Source organism: Peromyscus maniculatus, chromosome 1, assembly GCF_049852395.1.
Source record: "Peromyscus maniculatus bairdii isolate BWxNUB_F1_BW_parent chromosome 1, HU_Pman_BW_mat_3.1, whole genome shotgun sequence".
NCBI classification, from domain to species: domain Eukaryota; kingdom Metazoa; phylum Chordata; class Mammalia; order Rodentia; family Cricetidae; genus Peromyscus; species Peromyscus maniculatus.
Genome location: NC_134852.1, coordinates 191,128,561 through 191,148,275, shown reverse-complemented (window position 1 = coordinate 191,148,275; position 19,715 = coordinate 191,128,561). Strand labels below are relative to the sequence as shown.

The following is a 19,715-nucleotide window of genomic DNA, read 5'->3' as shown; positions in this document are numbered from 1 at the left end:
CCTCCACCACCTGGCATGTTTCCAGGTTATGTTGCTTCTGGGATAAATGGAAAAACTTTGTATGCCCCCAGAGAGGATAGAATAATACAAATGTAGAATGGATTGATCTCTCTCTGGCTGGTGAGTTGATCGTGAGAACCCGTACCCTACCGATGTAAATATTAATCACAAGAGACAAAACTGCATGACGCTGTAACCACATGTGCTGACAATGGGGCACACTGTTCTACATGTAGGTGTGCCTAGTTAGAAAAGTTCCTTTGTAGCTTGCAAAACTGCATATGCTTTTGACGATAGAGGTATAGATAAAAAGCGTAATGGCTGCCAGCGGGAGAGTTGGGAGATGGAAGGGGAAAGAGGCAAGGAGCAAACTGGCAATTACTGTAATCATTTTTAGAAACTTAAGAAGTAAAAACTGATTATAAAACTGTTCATGCAAACCATTGAAACTGTGTAAATAAAAAATGCCTCAAGCTATCCAGGGCCACTTGTTTGAACAACACAGGTGGTCACAGGCCCTTCTTGGTGCTGACTCCACACATCCCTCCCAGGTCAACACACCCATCTGGAGAAAGGCCTCCAGCAGACTTGTCTTATTGATATATTGAGAGCCAAGCTGCCTAGCACCTGACAGTGTGACCATGGAGATAGTTCCTTCAATGTTTAATGAGGTTAAAATGATGCCAGGAGGGTGGGCCCTAATTCAATTAAGACTAATGTCCCCATAAGAAGAGGAAATTAAGGGATAACTCAGTGGGTAAAGGCATCGATGGCCAAACCTGACAACCTGAGTTTGACCTCTGGAACTCACATGATGGAAGGAGAGAATCAACTCCTTCAAGCTGTCCTCTGACTTTCACAGGTACCCATCCACATATGCAAATGAAGTAAATAAATACAATCATTGTTTTAAAAGATGAGGAAATTAAGATAGAGATATCAGACATGAATAAACAAACAAATATTATGTGACTATACTTTCTCAAAAGCAAGGAGAGAGGTCTTAGAAGAGATCAAGCCTTATGACATCTTGATTTGGGCTCTCTAGCCTTCAAGACTGTGAGGAAATAAATTTGGTTTTAGTATATTGTCCTGGACACTCTACCAAACACATCCAGTGACCAGGGGGCTGCTTGCATAGGAAAAGAATAGGAAGCACACAGAAAGTGGGAAAGCATAACTTGTTTGAGGAACCCAGAGGATGTTAGGTTGAGTATAACTCTGGGGAACACATATGTGCATCTTGATACTCAGAATGGACCAGCAGTCAGCTTTCCTGAAGCACTTCAAAGGCAGAATCTCAGCCTGCACTCCAGCCCTACTGCATCAGAGTTTATATTTTATTACCAAGAGCTCCAGGAGAATCTTATACACATCAGAATTTGTGAGGCAACACAAAGAGCCAACATTCCTGAGGACCACACCAAAGCCAACCCACAATCCCACGGTGCTGGCCTTCGCCTTTTATCTAACAATCTAACACCTACCCTCCCAGTACTGCTAGGCTTCACCCCAGCTATGCCTCAGTGTGCTACTATGGCCCCCCAGCTCTCCCTTTATTGTTGTTGGGTGTTTTGTTTGTTTGTTTGTTTGTTTTTGTTTTGTTTTGTTTTGCTTTGGGTCTTTTTTGGTTTTTTTCAAGACAGGGTTTCTCTGTGTAGCCCTGGCTGTCTGAACTCACTCTGTAGACCAGGCTAGCCTCGAACTACAGAGATCTCTCTGTCTCTGCCTTCTGAGTGCTGGGATTAAAGGCATGCGCCACCACCTCCCGGGTCCCCTCTTTGGTTTTATTTCCTTACTTCAGGCTCTGCTTTAAAATGCCCTCGGCACTGCAGATGCTGTTTGGAAATTTTATCCTACCTCGTTTTAAAGCTTTGAGTGGAATGATTCTCTGAGCCGTTATTGCCGAACTGTTGTTTTCCACGACTGCAAAGCGAAGAAATACAAGATCTTCAAAGTGAACCCGGAAGAGAAACTGTTCGTTCCACATTGGGTTCAGAGTGTTTCGATGGATGGGCTTTGTGCGGAAGTGGCAGCTGTCCAGGGGCATGCCCAAGACGTCAACCTCAATGCATGGACTTCCGGTGCTGTTACTGGGGCACACATTCTGGCCAGAGATGATCTAAAGGGGAAGATGAAGGATCGAGGTCACACAAGACGAAAGAGAAGCAAAGGAACCACCAGTTCTCTCGGCTTCTGTCCACAGAGAATGCTGCAATGGATATGGTGAATGATTAATAAAACCCTTAAACAGACACAAGTGACTGTAATCAGGTAGTCACGTGGCTAGAACACTTGAAAATCCTATTGTGCGTATAACATTCACTTAGACTGAACCTCTCAATGGACAGAATTTGAAATATGATAAAAAAAAAAAGAAGCACTGAAATGAAACAGCATGTCTTACAGATGTCAAGAGAAAAGAAGACATCATGTTCCTGTAAACAGGAGTTTGCCATTTATTTTCCATTTTAAATGCTGCAGGAATATATTTTACAACTACAAAATCTTCTTCAATAGATTCGGAGCAAGCCATGGGATATTGTTGACAGAAATTAACTCACAGCTGAATGAAAAGAAGATGAAATGGGGATATACTGCTCCTAGGTATGGTGGGGGAGGTTTATTGTAGATTTGAGCTAGAGCATAGGCAGAGGCCTGGAGACTGGTGCAGACTGAGCCGGCCATGTGAGGAGAGGGGCAGGGAGAGGGGAAAGCCAGAAGCCAAGAGGCCAGGAGCATGGGAACCCAGAGCGGCAGCCAAGAGGCAAAAAGGGTCAAAAGACCAAGTAGCCAAAATGGCTAGGCTAGACAGGAGTCAGAGAGGCTGGGCTGGAGAGTTTAGGACAGGCCGCAGGGTATGCTAGCCAGGACGTCTCTGTGACAGGTACAGGCTGTTGAGAGAGGCTGGCAGACAGCGGCCTCCGTCTGCTTTGACGTTAATAGGCACCTCAGTGAGCCATTGTCCTGGCTTTCCTTGTCACCTACTGTAGTAGCCTTCTGTAAAAAAGATAAATCCACACCCTACTGCTACTAAAATGGTCTAATACAAAAGGTACAATAGTTCTCCCAGCTTAGGGCGAGAGGCAGAGCAATTTGGGTGATGAGAGAACATGTGAACAGAGTTATCACAGGGATTTGAAGTGTCGTGAGGACACTTCCTTTGGAAAGAGAAAAATGAGATTTAAAGATGGAGAGAAGAAATGACTCCAGTCTCCCCCTCCCTCCCTTCCTCCCTCTCTCCCTCCCTCCCTCCCTCCCTCCCCCCCTCCTTCCCTCTCCCCTGCCCCCCCTCTCTCCTCTCCTGCCCTTATTTTTTTTCTCTGTTGGCTAAGAGGGAGCAAATTAATGAGGAAGTAGAGGTGACTAATGGCCTGCAGTTCTCTATTTGAAGGCAGCAATCTGTAGAGTTTTGCCAATAACTCAGTGATGATTTAAGTAATAGGAGCCCAGGGTTAGACTAGATGAAGGTAATATGCCCTCCGGGTGTGTATACACCGATGCCAGTCTGTCTGATCTAGGAAAGAGCTCATCGTTTACAGGGACACCCAGTTATGATTCTGTGTACCCCAGAAGACAAAAATGACCATTTGTGAGATAAAGCAGAAATCTTATAACTCCACTTGCTCAGCTCAGAAACACAGACTGAGTGACAGCATGCCTAACCTCAGTCACTGCTTTCTGAGAAACAAATTACTGTGGGACCAGCATGATCTGAAACACGACAGCTTTGTAGTGCCCTGGATTCCAGACCAGTTCATATTTATTCCTGGAGGCTTAAATGCTACATCCCCCTAACAACAGGGGCATACTCACAGTTAAAGAATAGATGGCAGGGTCCATATTGTCTAGGTCCCTTTCCAGCGGAGAGAACTTCTGATACATGGGGCAGCTTTTATCCCACAGGACAGGGGGCTTCAAAACATAACCACAGCCACCATTTGCCTCAAACATTGCAGCATTTAAATGTAAAGGAAGATCTGTAGAACAAAGAAAGCCAAAATTACACAGAACTTCATGAAGAAGAGACAATCAGCCATGTATGTGCTGGCTAGTTTTTGCCAACTTGACACAAGCTAGAGTTATTTGGGAAGAGGAACCTCAACTGAGAAAATGTCTCCATCAGATTAGCCTGTAGGCAACTCTGTAGGGCACTTTCTTATGTCTGATGTGGGAGGGCCCAGTCCACTGTGGGTCATGCGACTCCTAGGCAGGTGGTCCTGAGCTGCAAGAAAGCTGGCTGAGCAAGCCTTGGAAAGCAAGCCAGTAAGCAGTGTTCCTCTATTGCCTCTGCTTCAGTTCTTGCCTTGAGTTCCTGTCCTGACTTCCCTAGGTGAAGGAGCATGGCCTGAGAGTTGTAAACTGAAATAAGCCCTTTCCTCCCCTAGCTGCTTTTGGTCATGGTATTTTTTAGCAGTAGAAACCCTGAGACATACTCCACAGACTGATGAATGCTAACTATGTGCCAGGTTGTGTAGGGAGGCTCGAAGATACAGAGGTACAGCAGGTATCAGAGGTAATAATAATAATAACAATAATAAACACCACCCTTATAGTCTATGGAAATGCCCCACATTCTAACTCCAAGCTAGGTTTTGTCCCTTAAAAACTTATTTTGCAAGGAAAATGTCATCACATCCATCAGAAACCTTGTGTAAATACCTTATTTTACACTGAAGTTTGGAACAAAATCATTACTTTGGGAAAGAATCATTCCATTTTTTTCATCCATAAATACCAAACCATGCAGACCATTTTATGGCCAATTCTCGATATTTCAAAGGTAAGATAAAATCTTAATGATACAAGAAAGAAAAACAACAAGAAAAACAGCATTTCCTTGAAATCTTAATTTCAGCCCATAATTAATTTTTTTTTTACCTCTTTTTATAGTTAAATATGAAAAAAGCCATCACATATGATTCACATCATGTCCACAGCCTCCTCAATCATAAACTTTCGGAACCGTCACAAAGGCTTTGAGTGTTTCGTCGCCAAATTTTATTTGGCACAGTTTTTGATGAATGACCGCACAGTTTCTGGACTCTTCCACACTCACATGATCATCTGATGGCTCCGTCTGTATAAACGTTGCCCAAATGAGCAAAAGGTTTACGAGACACACCTGACAAATGTCCCCTCTGGTGGATTCCTTCCATGTGCTGTGTGAACTTTGCTCCGTGAACCAACATCAAGGGGAAGCGAACTAAGTGCCTCGAAACAACAAAGACTTGGCCCTTGCTCTCGCATCTTGTGTATAAAAGTTTTCCACGTATCTGAGGTTGGCCAAGCGTATGTGCAGGAATTCCTGGAGAAGATGTATTAGGCACATCAAGCTCCTCGGGCCTTGGTCTCCTCTGTTGAATTAGTGCATAGCACCCATTTGTCAGGTTCCTTCCTGTGCTGATGTGACTGGCTTAAACAGGCTGCGCGGTCCCTTCCCTGGCCATTCTGTGACCATGAGCCAGGCACAGCTAGGATGGCGGAGAGAGTGAAGCAAACGAGCCCACTTGGTGGTGCTTAAATATGAAATGGACATTTACCCCAATTTGAAAACACAGCATCCCTAATCTTCAAATCCAAAATCGGACACAACTTTATGAGCACTGATATGACACCACAGTGTAAAAATCCCTGTCTGACCGCATGATGGGTTGCAGTCAAAACAGTCTCTTACTGCACATATTTTAAAAAATCCAAGGTGGGGGAACCCAAAACCCAAAAAACAAACAAACAAACAAAACAAAAAAAGTCCAAACACTTCTAGTCTTAAGCAGATAAAGAATAACCAATTAGCATTCTTAACAACAGTAATGGTGACTCACACTTAGGATGCTATCTTCATTTGGAGTCAGACCTCCTTAGCACTGTGCCTATCCTTTTTTTTTTTTTTTTTTTTTTTTTAATTTTCCAAGACAAGGTTTCTTTGTGTAACAGTCTTGGCTGTCCTGGATCTCACTCTGTAGCCCAGGCTGGCCTCGAACTCACAGAGATCCGTCTGCCTCTTCCTCCCGAGTGCTGGGATTAAAGGTGTGTGCTACCACTGCCTGACTCTAACAGCTTTTTAATTTTTTTTTTTTTAAGACTGGGCCCCACTGTGGGGACCATGCTGGCCTCAGACTCCCAGAGACTGGCCTGCTTCTGCCCCAGAGTGCTGCCTGTCTGGGTCTAAGTGTGCCCTCCTCAGCTTTGAAAAACTCTCCAGCACCTTTGCTTAGCTAAGATCCCATTTGGTACTCCAGGATGTGGAACAGACTTCTGTGAAGCTGCTCAGTTTGAAATAAAGAGGGGCTCAAATCTAGTCCTCTCCCTGTCTCCGAGGGGAGGCCTAGTGGTCATCTGCACTTTGGAAACCCCTGTTGATAACCAAATGAAAGAAAGCACATGAACCAGTACATCCTGCTTGGCCCATCTGAATCGATGCATATGAGGGTAAATCAGACATACCCCTGCCTGCATGGTCTCTTATTCTTAGAAACACTGTGGTAGGCAGATACCACACTCATAATAGTTACCCTTGTATTAGGGATTTTGAAAAATCACTATGAAAACTGGAACTCTAATCCAATAAAGCATAATAAATGCTTTTTAGAAAGAATCTTTTCTTCTGACTGGGGTTGCAATGCTTACGTTCTTGTGGGTTCTGTATATGGAGCAGGATTCATTCTGGCTAGTTTTTCAGAGAAAAGAACTAGTGTGGACTGTTGCCAATGGCAACCACAGCTGTGCACACTAGCTTTAGGTTCGTAGGCTCAATGGTCGCTCTTATTGAGCATGGACTGGCTGATCACTTCTGACCTTCTTGGGGTTGTCAGGCTGGCAGGAAGCTTGAGAATAGAGGGCCCTAGTTTCATAGACACCCCAGGAAGGCACCAAGCTCCCCTGACATCGATAAAATGACAAAGTAAATGAGCCCTGTGATATAAGAGGCTGACCGGGCACAGGAAGGGTCTTGGAAAATCAAGTGCTTCTTCACTAGGAATTATTTTGAACAACTGAGAAATGGTTATTCTGATACTGATTGCCCGTCTGTCTGTTTGGATTCTCAAGTCACAGAGAAGTACCCGGAAGATGTCTTGTTAAGATTTGAATGTGAAGTGTTCCCCCAGAGGCTCGTAAGTTTAAACACTGGCTCCTCAGCTAGTGGCCACCATTTGGGAAGGCTGTGGAACCTTTAGAAGGTAGAGCTTTGCTGGAAAAGTTGGTCAATAGGGGTATGCCTTGAGGTTTTACAGCCTGGCTCCATTTCTTGTCCCTTTTCTACTTACTGACTGTAGATGCACTGTGACTAGCTGGCCTCTGATTCTCCCGCCATGCCTTCCCTGATATGATTAAATGTATCCTCTCAAACTGTAAGCCAGAATAAGACTTTTGTGGTAGTTTGAATGTAATTATCCCCATAAGCTCATAGGGAGTGGCACTATTGGGAGGTGTGGCCTTGTTGGAGTAGGTGTGGCCTTGTTGGAGGAAGTGTGTCACTGTGGGGGCGGGCTTTGAGGTCTCATATATGTTCAAGCTATGCCTAGTTCAGACCACTTCCTGTTGCCTGTGGGTCAAGATGTAGGAATCTCAGCTCCTTCTCCAGCACCGTGTCTGCCTACACACTTACAACCATACTCCTAGCCGCCACGCTCTCCGCCATGATGATGATGGACTGAACCTCTGAAACTGTGAGCTGCCACCTCAGTTAAATGTTTTCCTTTATAAGAGTTGCCATGGTCATGGTGTCTCTTCACAGCAAGAGAAATCCTAACTAAGAGACCTTTCTTTCCTTCTTTCTCTCTTTCTTTTTATGATTTATTTATTTTTATTTTATGTATGCTGGTATTTGTACAACATGTAAGGGAGTCAGATGCCCTGGAACTGGAATTCTAGACAGGTGTGAGCTGCCATGTGGGTGCTGGGAAACCCCAAACCTTTTTTTCTTTAAGTTGCTTCTTGTCAAGTATTTTTGTCATAGTGGGAATTAACTAATATGTCAATGTGAAAAGTAACAGATCTGGACCAAAAAAAAAAAAAAAATCCAGACCGTAGGTTCAGGTACATGTTTAAGGCTCAGTGAACCAAACTGAGATTAGATGACAGTACTCTTTCTGGGTTGCAAGGCTATGCAGAGAACCTTGCAGATGGACCACACAATAGTCATCGGCTTCCCTTGAGTGGGGCAGCTCCAACAGGCACTTCCTGCTTGATTTGGGGAGACTTGATTTGGGCAGAGGTGAGTGGAAGGCACTCTGAGGTTCAGCTGCTGTTGTGGACTGTGGTATGGGCTCAGGAGTGGCAGCTTCTTCTATTCCCTGTAGCTAGGGTGCCCTTTGCCATCACTGGAGCCAGCGTGTCTGTACCAGTCCTGGCTCTTCAGGAACAGGGCACATCCCAAGCCAAGTATCTGCACATTTCCTTGAGGAAACCCTTCTGCTAGTTATTTCAGTGCACTTAGAAACTTAAGTAGCATAACAGCCCAGGAAGCCTTGGACACAGGGCTACAGACAGAGCCAAGGAGGTGAAGCCACAGGCCACTTGTGAGAGATTGAAATGAAATGGGAAAGAAAACTTTCACAGCTCTGAAAGTATTTCGCCATTATTTCCATTTGTGAGTCCAGTCACACTCTTTTTACAGCTTATCAAATACTCCTGGGGAGAGTTAACATTTGTGCCGTGCTTTTCCTGTGCTAGGAGCTCTTCGAGTTGCTTCTCTACCTACGCCGTCGTAGGTACGCTCAACTGAAAACAGTAAAATGATGAGGGCGAAACAAAGCGTGGCAAAGATCGACAAGTAGACGTTTTTAGCGGCAGCTGCAGCTGACACCAGAGCCAGGCACCTCGCTATGCCAGAGTTAAGATCAACTGTGGTCTGATCTCAGCTGGAGGCAGGGCCCCTCTGTGGTTTATGGTTCAGCACAGGTTCAGATTCGGTTCATGGGAGATGAACAGTGGGGCTGCTGGCACCTCTGCTGTTCAAAGGAAAGACTAGATTTTTCATGAGTTTCTAGGAAATATCACTCATTTTTTTTTTCAATCACCACATGGAAACAAAATGTCTTAGTCCCCGACCTCCAGGAGAACCTGGACTTATCACTACAAGGCACTCTGGAACCTTGAGCAAACAAAGCATCTGGACAGTGTTTGAAGTAATGCTACTGCATTTTTCTCTGAGACCAGCTCTCTATGTAGCCCAAGCCAGCCTTGGACTTGTCAGCCTCTTCTCTCGGCTTCTGAAGTGTGGCATGTAATTCAAGAGAGGTATGCAACACCCTAATCACAGGCCACTACTTTCTGACCTACAGGAACAAGGGGTTAATTAAATGATGGTAGGAAATTCCTACCCTCGTAGAGTTTTAAATTCAGTTGAATATAGATAGGTCCATCAAGAACAGTTTGTGCTTAAAAAATGCTATTTAAAGGAATCATCACCCACTTCTCTATCAGATCAACTCTAAAACATCAGGAGCACAATTCCTATCAGCTTTCTGCTTTCTCATCTTTTGTGTTCCTCCCCCCCCCCCCCACACACACATATGTGTGTCCCAGTCTGGACTTTTTTTTTTAACCTTGAAAAAACAAATGTTTACATGGAACTATATTTACTGAACACGAGAAGATGCAGAGAGAGGTGAGGACGCAGGCCCCTTACCATCCGTCTGGTAGTTGAGGGCTACAAGCTGTATCCCGTGGAGCCAGAACATGAGGGGGTTGGGATTGGATGAGTCGATTCGGGTTGCGGCAGGGTAGGTCCTCAGCAGCTGACAAGCGGTGTGCTGGATCAGTTTCTGAGAATACCTGCGACACAGACGTTTGGCGGCATTTTCATTCAGTGACGAGATATGATAGCATTTGGGAGTTCTAATGATAGCGCTGAGGGATGTGCTTGGGCTGAGTGGAGAAGACGATTCCTCCCAGGTTTGTCGAATTCCTTCATAGGAACCTAGACTCCCCCCAAAAGACCAGCCTCTGATTAATGTCAAAACTTCAAACATTTTAGAAAGACTACGCTCAACAGCACACCAAATACACAGTTGTAGCAAGGAAACAAGCAGAAAATATCTCGAATTTTACTTGTGAGTTGGTTCGCTACCTTAAAACATGGTGGCTATTGAGTTTTAAAATGAGGGTAGCAAGATGAGGTATGGCTCAGTGTTAGGGCACACATCTAGCATGCACAAGGATCTGGGTTCAATTGCCAGCACCAATAAGTAAATAGCAAGTAAATAAATAAATAAAACAAGGAATAACATGAAGATGGTAATGTCAATTTAAATTAGACATCCAGAAGTCCTTTTGCCTCAGTACATCATTGTTCTGTGGGTAATCTTTACAAATACAACATCTGTATGTAACTGTATGAAACTCACAAGAAAACAAAGCTCCTAAGCAAACCAAATATTCTATCGATGACATAGTTAAATAAGTATCCATATAAAGGAGTACCACACAGGCACAGAAAAATGTGCAGCCTGGTGTGTGACATCTGAGAGCACCTAAGAAGTTAAGCAACTATGTTTGATTACATCCCATTTGGATTTTCTTTAAAACAATTTTTCTTGAACAAATTACAGTGAACCTCTCAGTGGTCAACTCTGAGAAACAGCATCACGACACTGATCATGGAAAGGAATTTTAATCATCTCATGTATCAGCTGGACTTTTAACTAGGGGGGATTTATTACTTTTACAATAAAAAATAATTAGAAATAAAATGATGTATCTTGCGGATAAAAGGCACAGTTCCAGGAACTGTTTGAACGGTGGAAGGTGCTTCCAATTTCACTTTTGAGGCAAACAATGTGAGACTATCTTCAGTAAAAATGCTATTTTTAGTGAGTTAAAAGAATAAATTAACAATCAAAAGATATTTATGTTGTACTTGGACAGTGTAAACATCTATGAAAATAAAAGTGAATTTCAAAATTCAAGGGAAGTGGTTAGACAGCAGATATCTGAGCCATCCAGCATGCAGGACCAAGAGAAGACACTGAGGGAAGGTGATTTTACTTTTTCCAGATGTCCTGTTAAACGATGCTGTCTCCCCTGGGCTCATTCTGCCAGGATTGTTGCCAAAAATGGACTTCCTGCTTTTCCTTTCTTTCCCTCTGCTAGAGCCAGATGAATTTAGAGTTGACAGGCCTGTTCTCATAAAAAGAAAATAAATAAGCCAAAAGCCACAGGCAAGAGAGCTCACCATTTTCCATCCTCATTAATGTTTATATTGAAGTCCTATTTTTCCCTTGTTACACAGCACAGAAGGCCCATTACAGTTAACATGGTTGATAATAGTATTGTAGGCAATTATAGCAGAGTTTATTCAATCTCTAGACAGATGCAACAGACATGGCATGGTTATTAAAGAATAATCCCCAATTACAACCACACACACACACACACACACACACACACACACACACACACACACACACACATTCCTAATGAACTGTGTGCCTGAAAGAGTTTTAAAATTTCATGTACAGAATATGCTACAGTTAATATTTAATTCCTTGAGGCTAACAACTCAACTTGGGGAGATGAAAGAATGATTATGAGCTGGGTACAATATTGTCAACATTATAAGCCTTCTGGTATTCTTTGTTGAGGCCTTGTGGGCTTTCATCCACTCATATTAGCATGCTTATTCTTGCTGTCTTTGTTCAGCTCATGATTAGGCAGTCATGTTGGTGAGACTTTATGGGTGTAGCTTCCGACGTTCCTAGGAGACAAGACCTCCTAGTAACCTCATAATCCCTTGGATCCTCTGGCTCTTCCAACCTGTCTGCCCCTCTTCCACAGTGATGCCTAAGCCTCGGGTGCAGGAGTTGTTATGTAGATGCATCCTCTGGGCCTGGGCTCCACAATTCTGCCTTCTGATTGGTTGTGGTTTTCTGTAATGGCCACTTAAGGATGCTGGAAGAGGGAGAAGTAATCATCCCCAGGGATGAGCACACCAATTGGTTGTCTAATACTACGGTAGTCAGCCAAAAAAAAAAAAAAATACATACAACTAACACTATACAGAATGAGCAGGTTGTATTGTGTATTTAGGAACATATGTACATGCATGCATGCATATACACACATATGTACACACACACACACACATCAACAATTAATGAAAAAAATGGGCCATGAGTTTGAAAGAGAGAAGGGGAGGGGTATATAGGATGGTTTGGAGGGAGAAAAGCAAAGGAAGAAATGATATAATCTCAGAAAATGGAAAAATAATTTTAAAAATCCTTCTGGCATGATCTTTGGACTAAACCTGTTTTTCCTTATCTAAGAAATGGGTGTGATTATAGGAACTTACTCGTAGGATTAGTCTGAGGGTTCAATGGGAAAGGTATGATGATGATGTTTTATGGCTTTTCTTTCTCACTCCTGGTCCAATCACCCCCTGCATTCTTTATGCCAGGCATGGTGCCTGGTGCACAGCAGGAACTCAGTATGCATTTGCTGAATGAGAAAATGAATGCACACCACATAGACCCAACTCTAGTATAAGAAGAGTGACTTAAAGGCCCCAGGGAAGCAGCTGACTTAAAATCATCCCTACTGCCCACAGCTAAACCTCTGGAGAGTGACTTCTTATGCTGCAGCAGTTTGGAGGTCTTCTAAGAACACCAGCAGAGAAAGGACAGAGAAGTGTTTAGAAGTATAGACGATCCTATCTGACACTGCTGGGGTGACGAGGAACCAGCGACCAGATAGCCCAGAGACAAAGGGTAAAACCAAATAATATTGCCTTAAAAAAGCAGTAATGGAATGACCTCTAATGATATTCTGCTACACTCATAGATCCATGCCTTATTCAGCCATTGTCAGAGAGGCCTCTTCCTGCAGCAGATGGGAACAAATACAGAGGGCCACAGCCAGACATCATGGAGGGAGAGAGAGAGAGAGAGGGGAGAGAGAGAAAGAGAGAGAGAGAGAGAGAGAGAGAGAGAGAGAGAGAGAGAGAGAGAGAGAGAGAGAGACTGACTTTGAAACACTGTGGAAGATGAGACAGAGTGTAAGAGCCCAAGGGGATGGAGGACACCAGGAGAACAAGGCCCTTTAAATCAACTGAGCAAAGGGTCATATGAACAGACAGAGACTGAAGCAACAAGCACAGGGCTTGCACAGGTCTGCAACAGGTCCTCTGCGTATATACTGTGGCTTTCAGTTTAATGTTTTTACAGGATTCCTGAGTGTGTGAACAAGTGTGACTCTGATTCTTTTTTTTTTTTTTTTTTTTTTTTTTTTTTTTTTTTTTGGTTTTTCGAGACAGGGTTTCTCTGTGTAGCTTTGCGCCTTTCCTGGAGCTCACTTGGTAGCCCAGGCTGGCCTCGAACTCACAGAGATCCGCCTGCCTCTGCCTCCCGAGTGCTGGGATTAAAGGCGTGCGCCACCAACGCCCGGCGCGTGACTCTGATTCTTATGCTTTCTTAGGCTCTTTTCCTTGTGTTGGTTTTCCTGGTCCCTCTTTATGATGGTTTTTGTTTTATCTTATTATATTTTATTATGTTGTTCTGTTGCTATCTCTTAGAAGCCTGTTCTTTTTTTAATGAGAGACAGAAAGGGAATGGATCCGGATTGAAGTGTGTGTGTGTGTGTGTGTGTGTGTGTGTGTGTGTGTGTGTGTGTGTGTGTGTGTGTTGAACTGGGAGGATTGGAGGGAGGAGAAACTGTAATAAAGATATATCGATGAGAAAAGAATCTATTTTCAATGAAAGGGGGTGGGGATGCACAGGAGATGGATTCAGAAAACTGAGGCTCAGAGAGGGGATTGGTGTTGGCCAAAGTCACAGATAAGAGTCATGATAAATCATGCCTAATGACTTTGTCACCTAATATTTCTTTAGAGAGAGAGAGAGAGAGAGAGAGAGAGAGAGAGAGAGAGAGAGAGAGAGAGAGAGAGGAGACTGGTTTCTTCTTCTTGGGATGTGGAGTCCATTCGAAAAAATTATTTATGAGTATTTTGCCTGCATGTATGTCTGTGTACCATGGGCAGACAGTGCCCTTGGAAACTAGAAGTGGGGCACTGTATACAGACATATATGCAGGCAAAATCCCCACACACATAATGATGTTTTTAAATGGGAGGGACTCCACATCCCAAGAAGGGATCAATACACACACAGACACACAGACACAGACACACAGACACAGACACACACACACACACACACACACACACACACACACACACACACACACACACATTTTTGGAGAAGGAAAAGCCATAGAGATGTAAGGATTAAATGTAACTGAGAAACAAATTCTATAGCAAAAATAAACATAAAGAGCCTCAGTTATTTCCTTCATCCTAAGAAAGAACACAGTCCTGGGAATTGAGACACCCAAGTTCTGCTTCTTCCTAGGCCAATAACTTGGTTCACAACTGTACAAAAGTTATTTTACCTTTTTTTTTGAGACAGGTTTTCTCTGTGTAACAGTTCTGGCTGACCTGGAACTTGCTTTGTAGACCAGGGTAGCCTGGAACTTACAGAGATCTACCTGCTTCTGCTTCCTGAGTACTGGGATTAAAGGTGTGTACCACCACTGCCTTGCTAGGTTATTTTACTCTTAGCGGGGCTTGGGCTGCACTTTGAAGGTTTTGGGTATTTTGTTTATGTGTGTGTGTTTTAATCTTTATTACAGGGAATTGAATCTTGAGTCTTTACAAATGCCCAGAAAGTTTACTGAGCCAATAACCCCCACTTTTGTTTTGAAGTTTGAGAAAGGGTCATTTTTAGCTGCCTAGCATGGCCTTGAAATCATTCTGTAGACAAGCTTCCAATTCACAATCCTGCCTCAGCCTCTGAAGCAGCTGGACTATAGGCCTGTGCTCCTGGGACCAGATTAGATAAGTCTGAAAAATGAGATTCACTGAAACTGCTAAGGCAGCTTATTAATTTATCAAACACAAAACCAATAAGGCAACAAAATAAACATTTTATAATTTCCTCATGTACATCAGAAAATTATAATAACAGTTAATTTTTAGACATTATTATAACAGTGACTCTGAGGACATAATTTTAATTATTCTGAGAAAGGCTATAAAATTATAGACAGGGTAGAGAAACTTCAATTGCTAACAAACAGCACATCAGGAGTATGTGCTGTGTCAGGTCAGAGGGATGGTTGGCTCAGTGGTTAAATGCACCTGCTGCTCTTGCAGAGGACAGTTCCCAATACCCACATCTGGTGGCTCACAATAGCTTCTAACTCCAGCTCTGAGGATAGAGGCCCTCTTCTGTTGTTCAAATCTTAGATGGTCTTTTAATTAAAAAAATCCCAGAGCCGGATATCAGGGTCAAAGCTGAAAGATCAGAGAAACAGAGCAGCCAGCCACTAGTTCTTAGCTCTACAAAATCCTCAGCCTAAAGAGGGTGAGTTCCTGTTTCCTCATCCCTTATATACCTTTCTCTGTCCAGACATCACTTCCTGGGATTAAAGGTGTGTGTGTGCTCCCTAGTATTGGGATTAAAGGTGTGTGCCACCACTGCCTGGCTCTGTTTCCAGTGTGGCCTTGAACTCACAGAGATCCAGACAGATCTCTGCCTCCCAAGTGATAGGATTAAGGGTGTGTGCCACCACCTCCTGACCTCTATATCTAATCTAGTGGTTGGCTCTGTCCTCTGATCCTCAGACAAGTTTATTAGGGTACACAATGTATCACCACAATATATCTCCTGGGGCATGTATGAAACATGAACATTCAAGTGCCAACACACACACACACACACACACACACACACACACACACACACACACACCTAAATAAAAATAAAAATAAAATCTTAAAAAAAAGAGTATGTGCTTTGTAAGTGTTTTAAAACAATATACCAGGAACAATAGCCATGTGTTTAAACTCAGGAGGCAAAGGCAGGTGGATCTCTATGAGTTCAAGGCCAGCCTGGTCTACATAGAGGACAGCCAAAGCTATATAATCAAAACAAAAAACCAAACCAACAAACAAAAAACTATATGTTTATCCTGCACTTCAAGTCAGGAGTTGGGCCAAATGGCCCCCCGGACACTATCACAATTCTCTATTTGGTATAACTTTATCTTTCCCACTGAATTGAAATATCCATGAGAATTTGTGTTCCCAGTTTACTCAATCCTGAGAAAAGACAAAGCTAGTTGAGTTGTTTCTGTATTTCTAGTGTTACCTGTGCTTATAAAGAATGAAACATGAAGCAAAAGTGATTTTCTTTTTTTGAGAGACAGGGGCTCCCTCTACAGTTCAGGCTGGCCTGGAATTCACTACATTAGATCACATTGGCTTCGAACCTGTGGCAATTCTCTGGGCTGTGCATTACAGGCTTGTGTTGATTTTGAACAGTACAGCCCTCACACTTGATCTGATGCTGACAGGTTAACTTTCCTCCTCTATAATGAAATAAGCATCACTGGTGTTAAGTACAACTGGGGCATACTTACTCGTGTGACATAAATCATACCCTGTGAAACTAAAGTTTTAACATTTTAGGTGTATGTATATGTGCCTTCTTATGTATATGTGCGACATGTGAATGCCTGGTACCCACAGAGGCCACAAGAAGGCATTAGATCTCCTGGAGCTGGAATTAGAGGTGGTTGAGAGCCATCTAATGTGGGTTGGGGGAACCAAACCTGGATCCTATGCAAGAGCAGCAAGTACTCTTAATCGCTGAGCCATCTCTCTAACCACATAAAATTAAATTCAAATGCTACCTTCCTGTATGTTTTGAAATATTTGCTGCATGTTCATTCATTCATATCCCCTTCAACAGGATTTACTAGCAGATGAGCAGTAGCCACTGCCAAACATTTTATAGTTTCTGGAAGAAAACTTAAAGTTAAGAAAATTCTATGATTTTTTTCATAGGGTGTGTAAGATGGACACTAGTATCTCCAGACCTAAATCTCCAACATTATATAAGATAGTCGCTGAACATCTCTGTCCTCTTTGCCAGGTGCAATGTGAGAAGTGATGTTTGCCGGGCCCTGAGTTCAGCACATCTTGAAAAGGTCAGGGTTGCCATTCTGACTCCTCTGCCCAGGCCACCTTTCTATGCCCGAAATACTGACATTCAGACAGATCCTCCAGGCCTAGCTCTTTCCCCGCCTCAGAAATCTTGGGCACAAGAGTTTGTTTTTTATGTTTGTTTGAGATTATTTTTGCTGATTCTACCTTTTCACTTATTTTTAATTTTTTTTTTACCTTTTGGTCTCCATTTTGGGACACATAATTTGGTTGATAATACACCCTGATGAGAAGGCAGAGTAGATGTTATTCAGGAAGGGACTTTGGAGACAGACAGGCTTCAGAGTCATAGATCTATCATTTGCTAAATGAATTAAATACACTTTTTTTTTGAGAAATGATTTCTCTGTGTAACAGCTCTAGCTGTCCTGGAACTAGCTCTCTAGACCAGGATGGCCTGGAACTCACAGAGATCGACCTGCTTTTGCCTCGTGAGTACTAGGATTAAAGGAGTGTGCCACCACCGCCCCGCTGAATACATTTTTTTTGAAGCAGCTCATCACAATAAGTTCTTTGTGTTTCTAGAAATGGCCAAGTGGGAAAACTTTCTCCCTTCCCACAACTCCTATCGAGTGGTTTGGGCAGAGCCTCAACTCCACAGCTCAGGCATGGGATTGTGTAGTCCAGGCAGGCCTTGAATTTGTGGCAATCCTCCCAGCACCAGGCATTCAGAATACTGCAGCTCTGAGGTCACGGGGGTGGGGGGTGGGGGGGATGGGGGGGTGGGGGGCGGTTAAGGTTTGGGAAAATAACTCGGTGAGAAACAGTAACACTTCTTCTGGAGGTTCTGAAGAAATCTCAGACTGAAGCCAGTCTGGAAGCCTCTGGTGCTGGTTTACTGTAGAGTAGATGCCTCCCAAGCACAGTGGCTGGTGAGAGAATGACAGAGGGAAGACTTGTACCCTGAACTGACCAGCGAAGAGCAAGTGCTGTTCTTGTAGAAGACCCGAGTTCAGTTCCCAGCACTCATGTGGTAGCGCACAGCTGTTCATAACTGCAGTTCTAAGGGGTCCAATGAATGCTCTCTTCTGGTGTCTGAAAGCACCAGGCACACACACACACACACACACACACACACACACACACACACACACACACCACACACACACACACACACACACACACACACACACACACACGATGCACATATATCCACATAGACAAAACACCCATGCACATAAAATAAAAACAACAAATCATTTGAAAAATACAAGTGGAAATCCCACTACCCTTGGAGAACTATTATGAAAAGTCAGAAATCGTCTGTGGAAATTATTTCAGTCACACAATTCAGTTATTTTTCAGTATTCACAGTACCCCATTGGACAAATAGCACACTTTTATCCTTTAGTAACTTTTAATATTAGAGATGATATCGACTACTCTTACCCGGAAACTTTACTGCCTGGCAGTAGATGATGAGGTCAGAGAGTTCCGGTGCAATCTGCCTGCTTTCCTTCTTGTTCTGAGGGAGGTAAAACTCCTCTCCCAGTTCCATGTCATACACCTTTCAAGGGAAAATGACACCATTTTACCAGAAGGTGGAGTCCCCTTGCTCTGGATCCCCAAAGCACTTTCTCTATACTTCTCCCAGGTTGCTAACTTCCCCTTACTCAGCATTTCTTCACCTTTCTGAGGGAAAGGGGAGTGTCTAATTCATCCTTCATGTCTCTCAGGACAGAATCCATTATCTTATACACAGAGTAGTCTATACACATTTGTTGAATTAATAGAGGATTGGTGATTTATGAGCTTTGGCTCAAATTTTTGACACTGCAGCTGTCTGAATAGATTCTTTTTTTCAGTGTCCATAGGCTGTGAGGCACCTGAGGGTGAGGCCTGGGTGCCTCATGTGTCTTTCTGGTCTTTGTTAGTCTTGCTAACTCGTCATAATCTACTTTCCTTTTATCTTCTCAGTGTAAATGATTTTAAAACCTCTTACAATTTCTTGAACAGCCAAGTTGTCCTCTTGGTCTGAATGCCCTGTTTCTGTAGACTTGGGCAAAACTTCATTCTTAAACAGCGTCTTTCATGAGCGCCCTCCTCAATTCTCTGATTACACATTGAGATCACCGAGCTTTTTACTTATCTACAAACATGACTCACAGGTCTGTCTCTACCCCTAAACCATCCATCCCCTGTACCACTCCAGTGCCTGCCATGCATATACCTCCAGTAGGTATTGGCTGGGTGAAGTAATAACAAGTGACAGGCAGGTGTCCCATAACATCTCCATGTGGTCTTTGGCATCTGAGGGACATTGAGCGAGGAAGGAAGGGAGGGGAGGGCAGTCCCGGCTGAAAGTGACAGAATACCAAGAATCAAGTAAAAAAGAGCCGTCTCCTACCTTTCCTTTATTGCAAGAAGAGTTATCTGCTTTCTTTATCCTTTTGGGGATTTCTTCATTGTACTCAAACTGAAGCTTGTCAACACATGATTTGTTTTCAGGTTTGTCTTCCAGAATATTGTCTGAAAATGAGTTATCAGGCTTCAGTGAAAGAGAACCAAATGCGTCCCTTCGGCACTTTGTGTGAGGGTATCCAGCCACCTGCACGTATCTGCAAGACTGAGGTCCTGGCTATGCATTACTAAAACGATGGCTTGAAGCACAATTTTAAAACTTGGGCTATATGTGGAGCTTAGGTTTCATGGTCTCATTTACCAGTAGTTTTGGTACCAAACAGGCATAATCTAAACCGGAAGGCTCATG

General features: G+C 43.3%; 1 protein-coding gene across 3 annotated transcripts in view; it reads right to left on the bottom strand.

Annotated features, from left to right (window-relative positions):
• Plce1 (phospholipase C epsilon 1) overlaps positions 1-19,715 on the bottom strand; it is a 302,775-nt gene that overhangs the window by 14,883 nt on the left and 268,177 nt on the right. For all 3 annotated transcript variants that reach the window (XM_042263101.2, XM_076563017.1, XM_076563016.1), the window contains exons 21-26: positions 19,353-19,474; positions 18,395-18,512; positions 10,993-11,124; positions 9,635-9,925; positions 3,817-3,980; positions 1,861-2,122 (exon numbers count right to left, since the gene is read on the bottom strand). In XM_042263101.2, the coding sequence (XP_042119035.2) occupies positions 1,861-2,122; positions 3,817-3,980; positions 9,635-9,925; positions 10,993-11,124; positions 18,395-18,512; positions 19,353-19,474 (1,089 nt within the window). The remainder of the gene's footprint in view (positions 1-1,860; positions 2,123-3,816; positions 3,981-9,634; positions 9,926-10,992; positions 11,125-18,394; positions 18,513-19,352; positions 19,475-19,715) is intronic.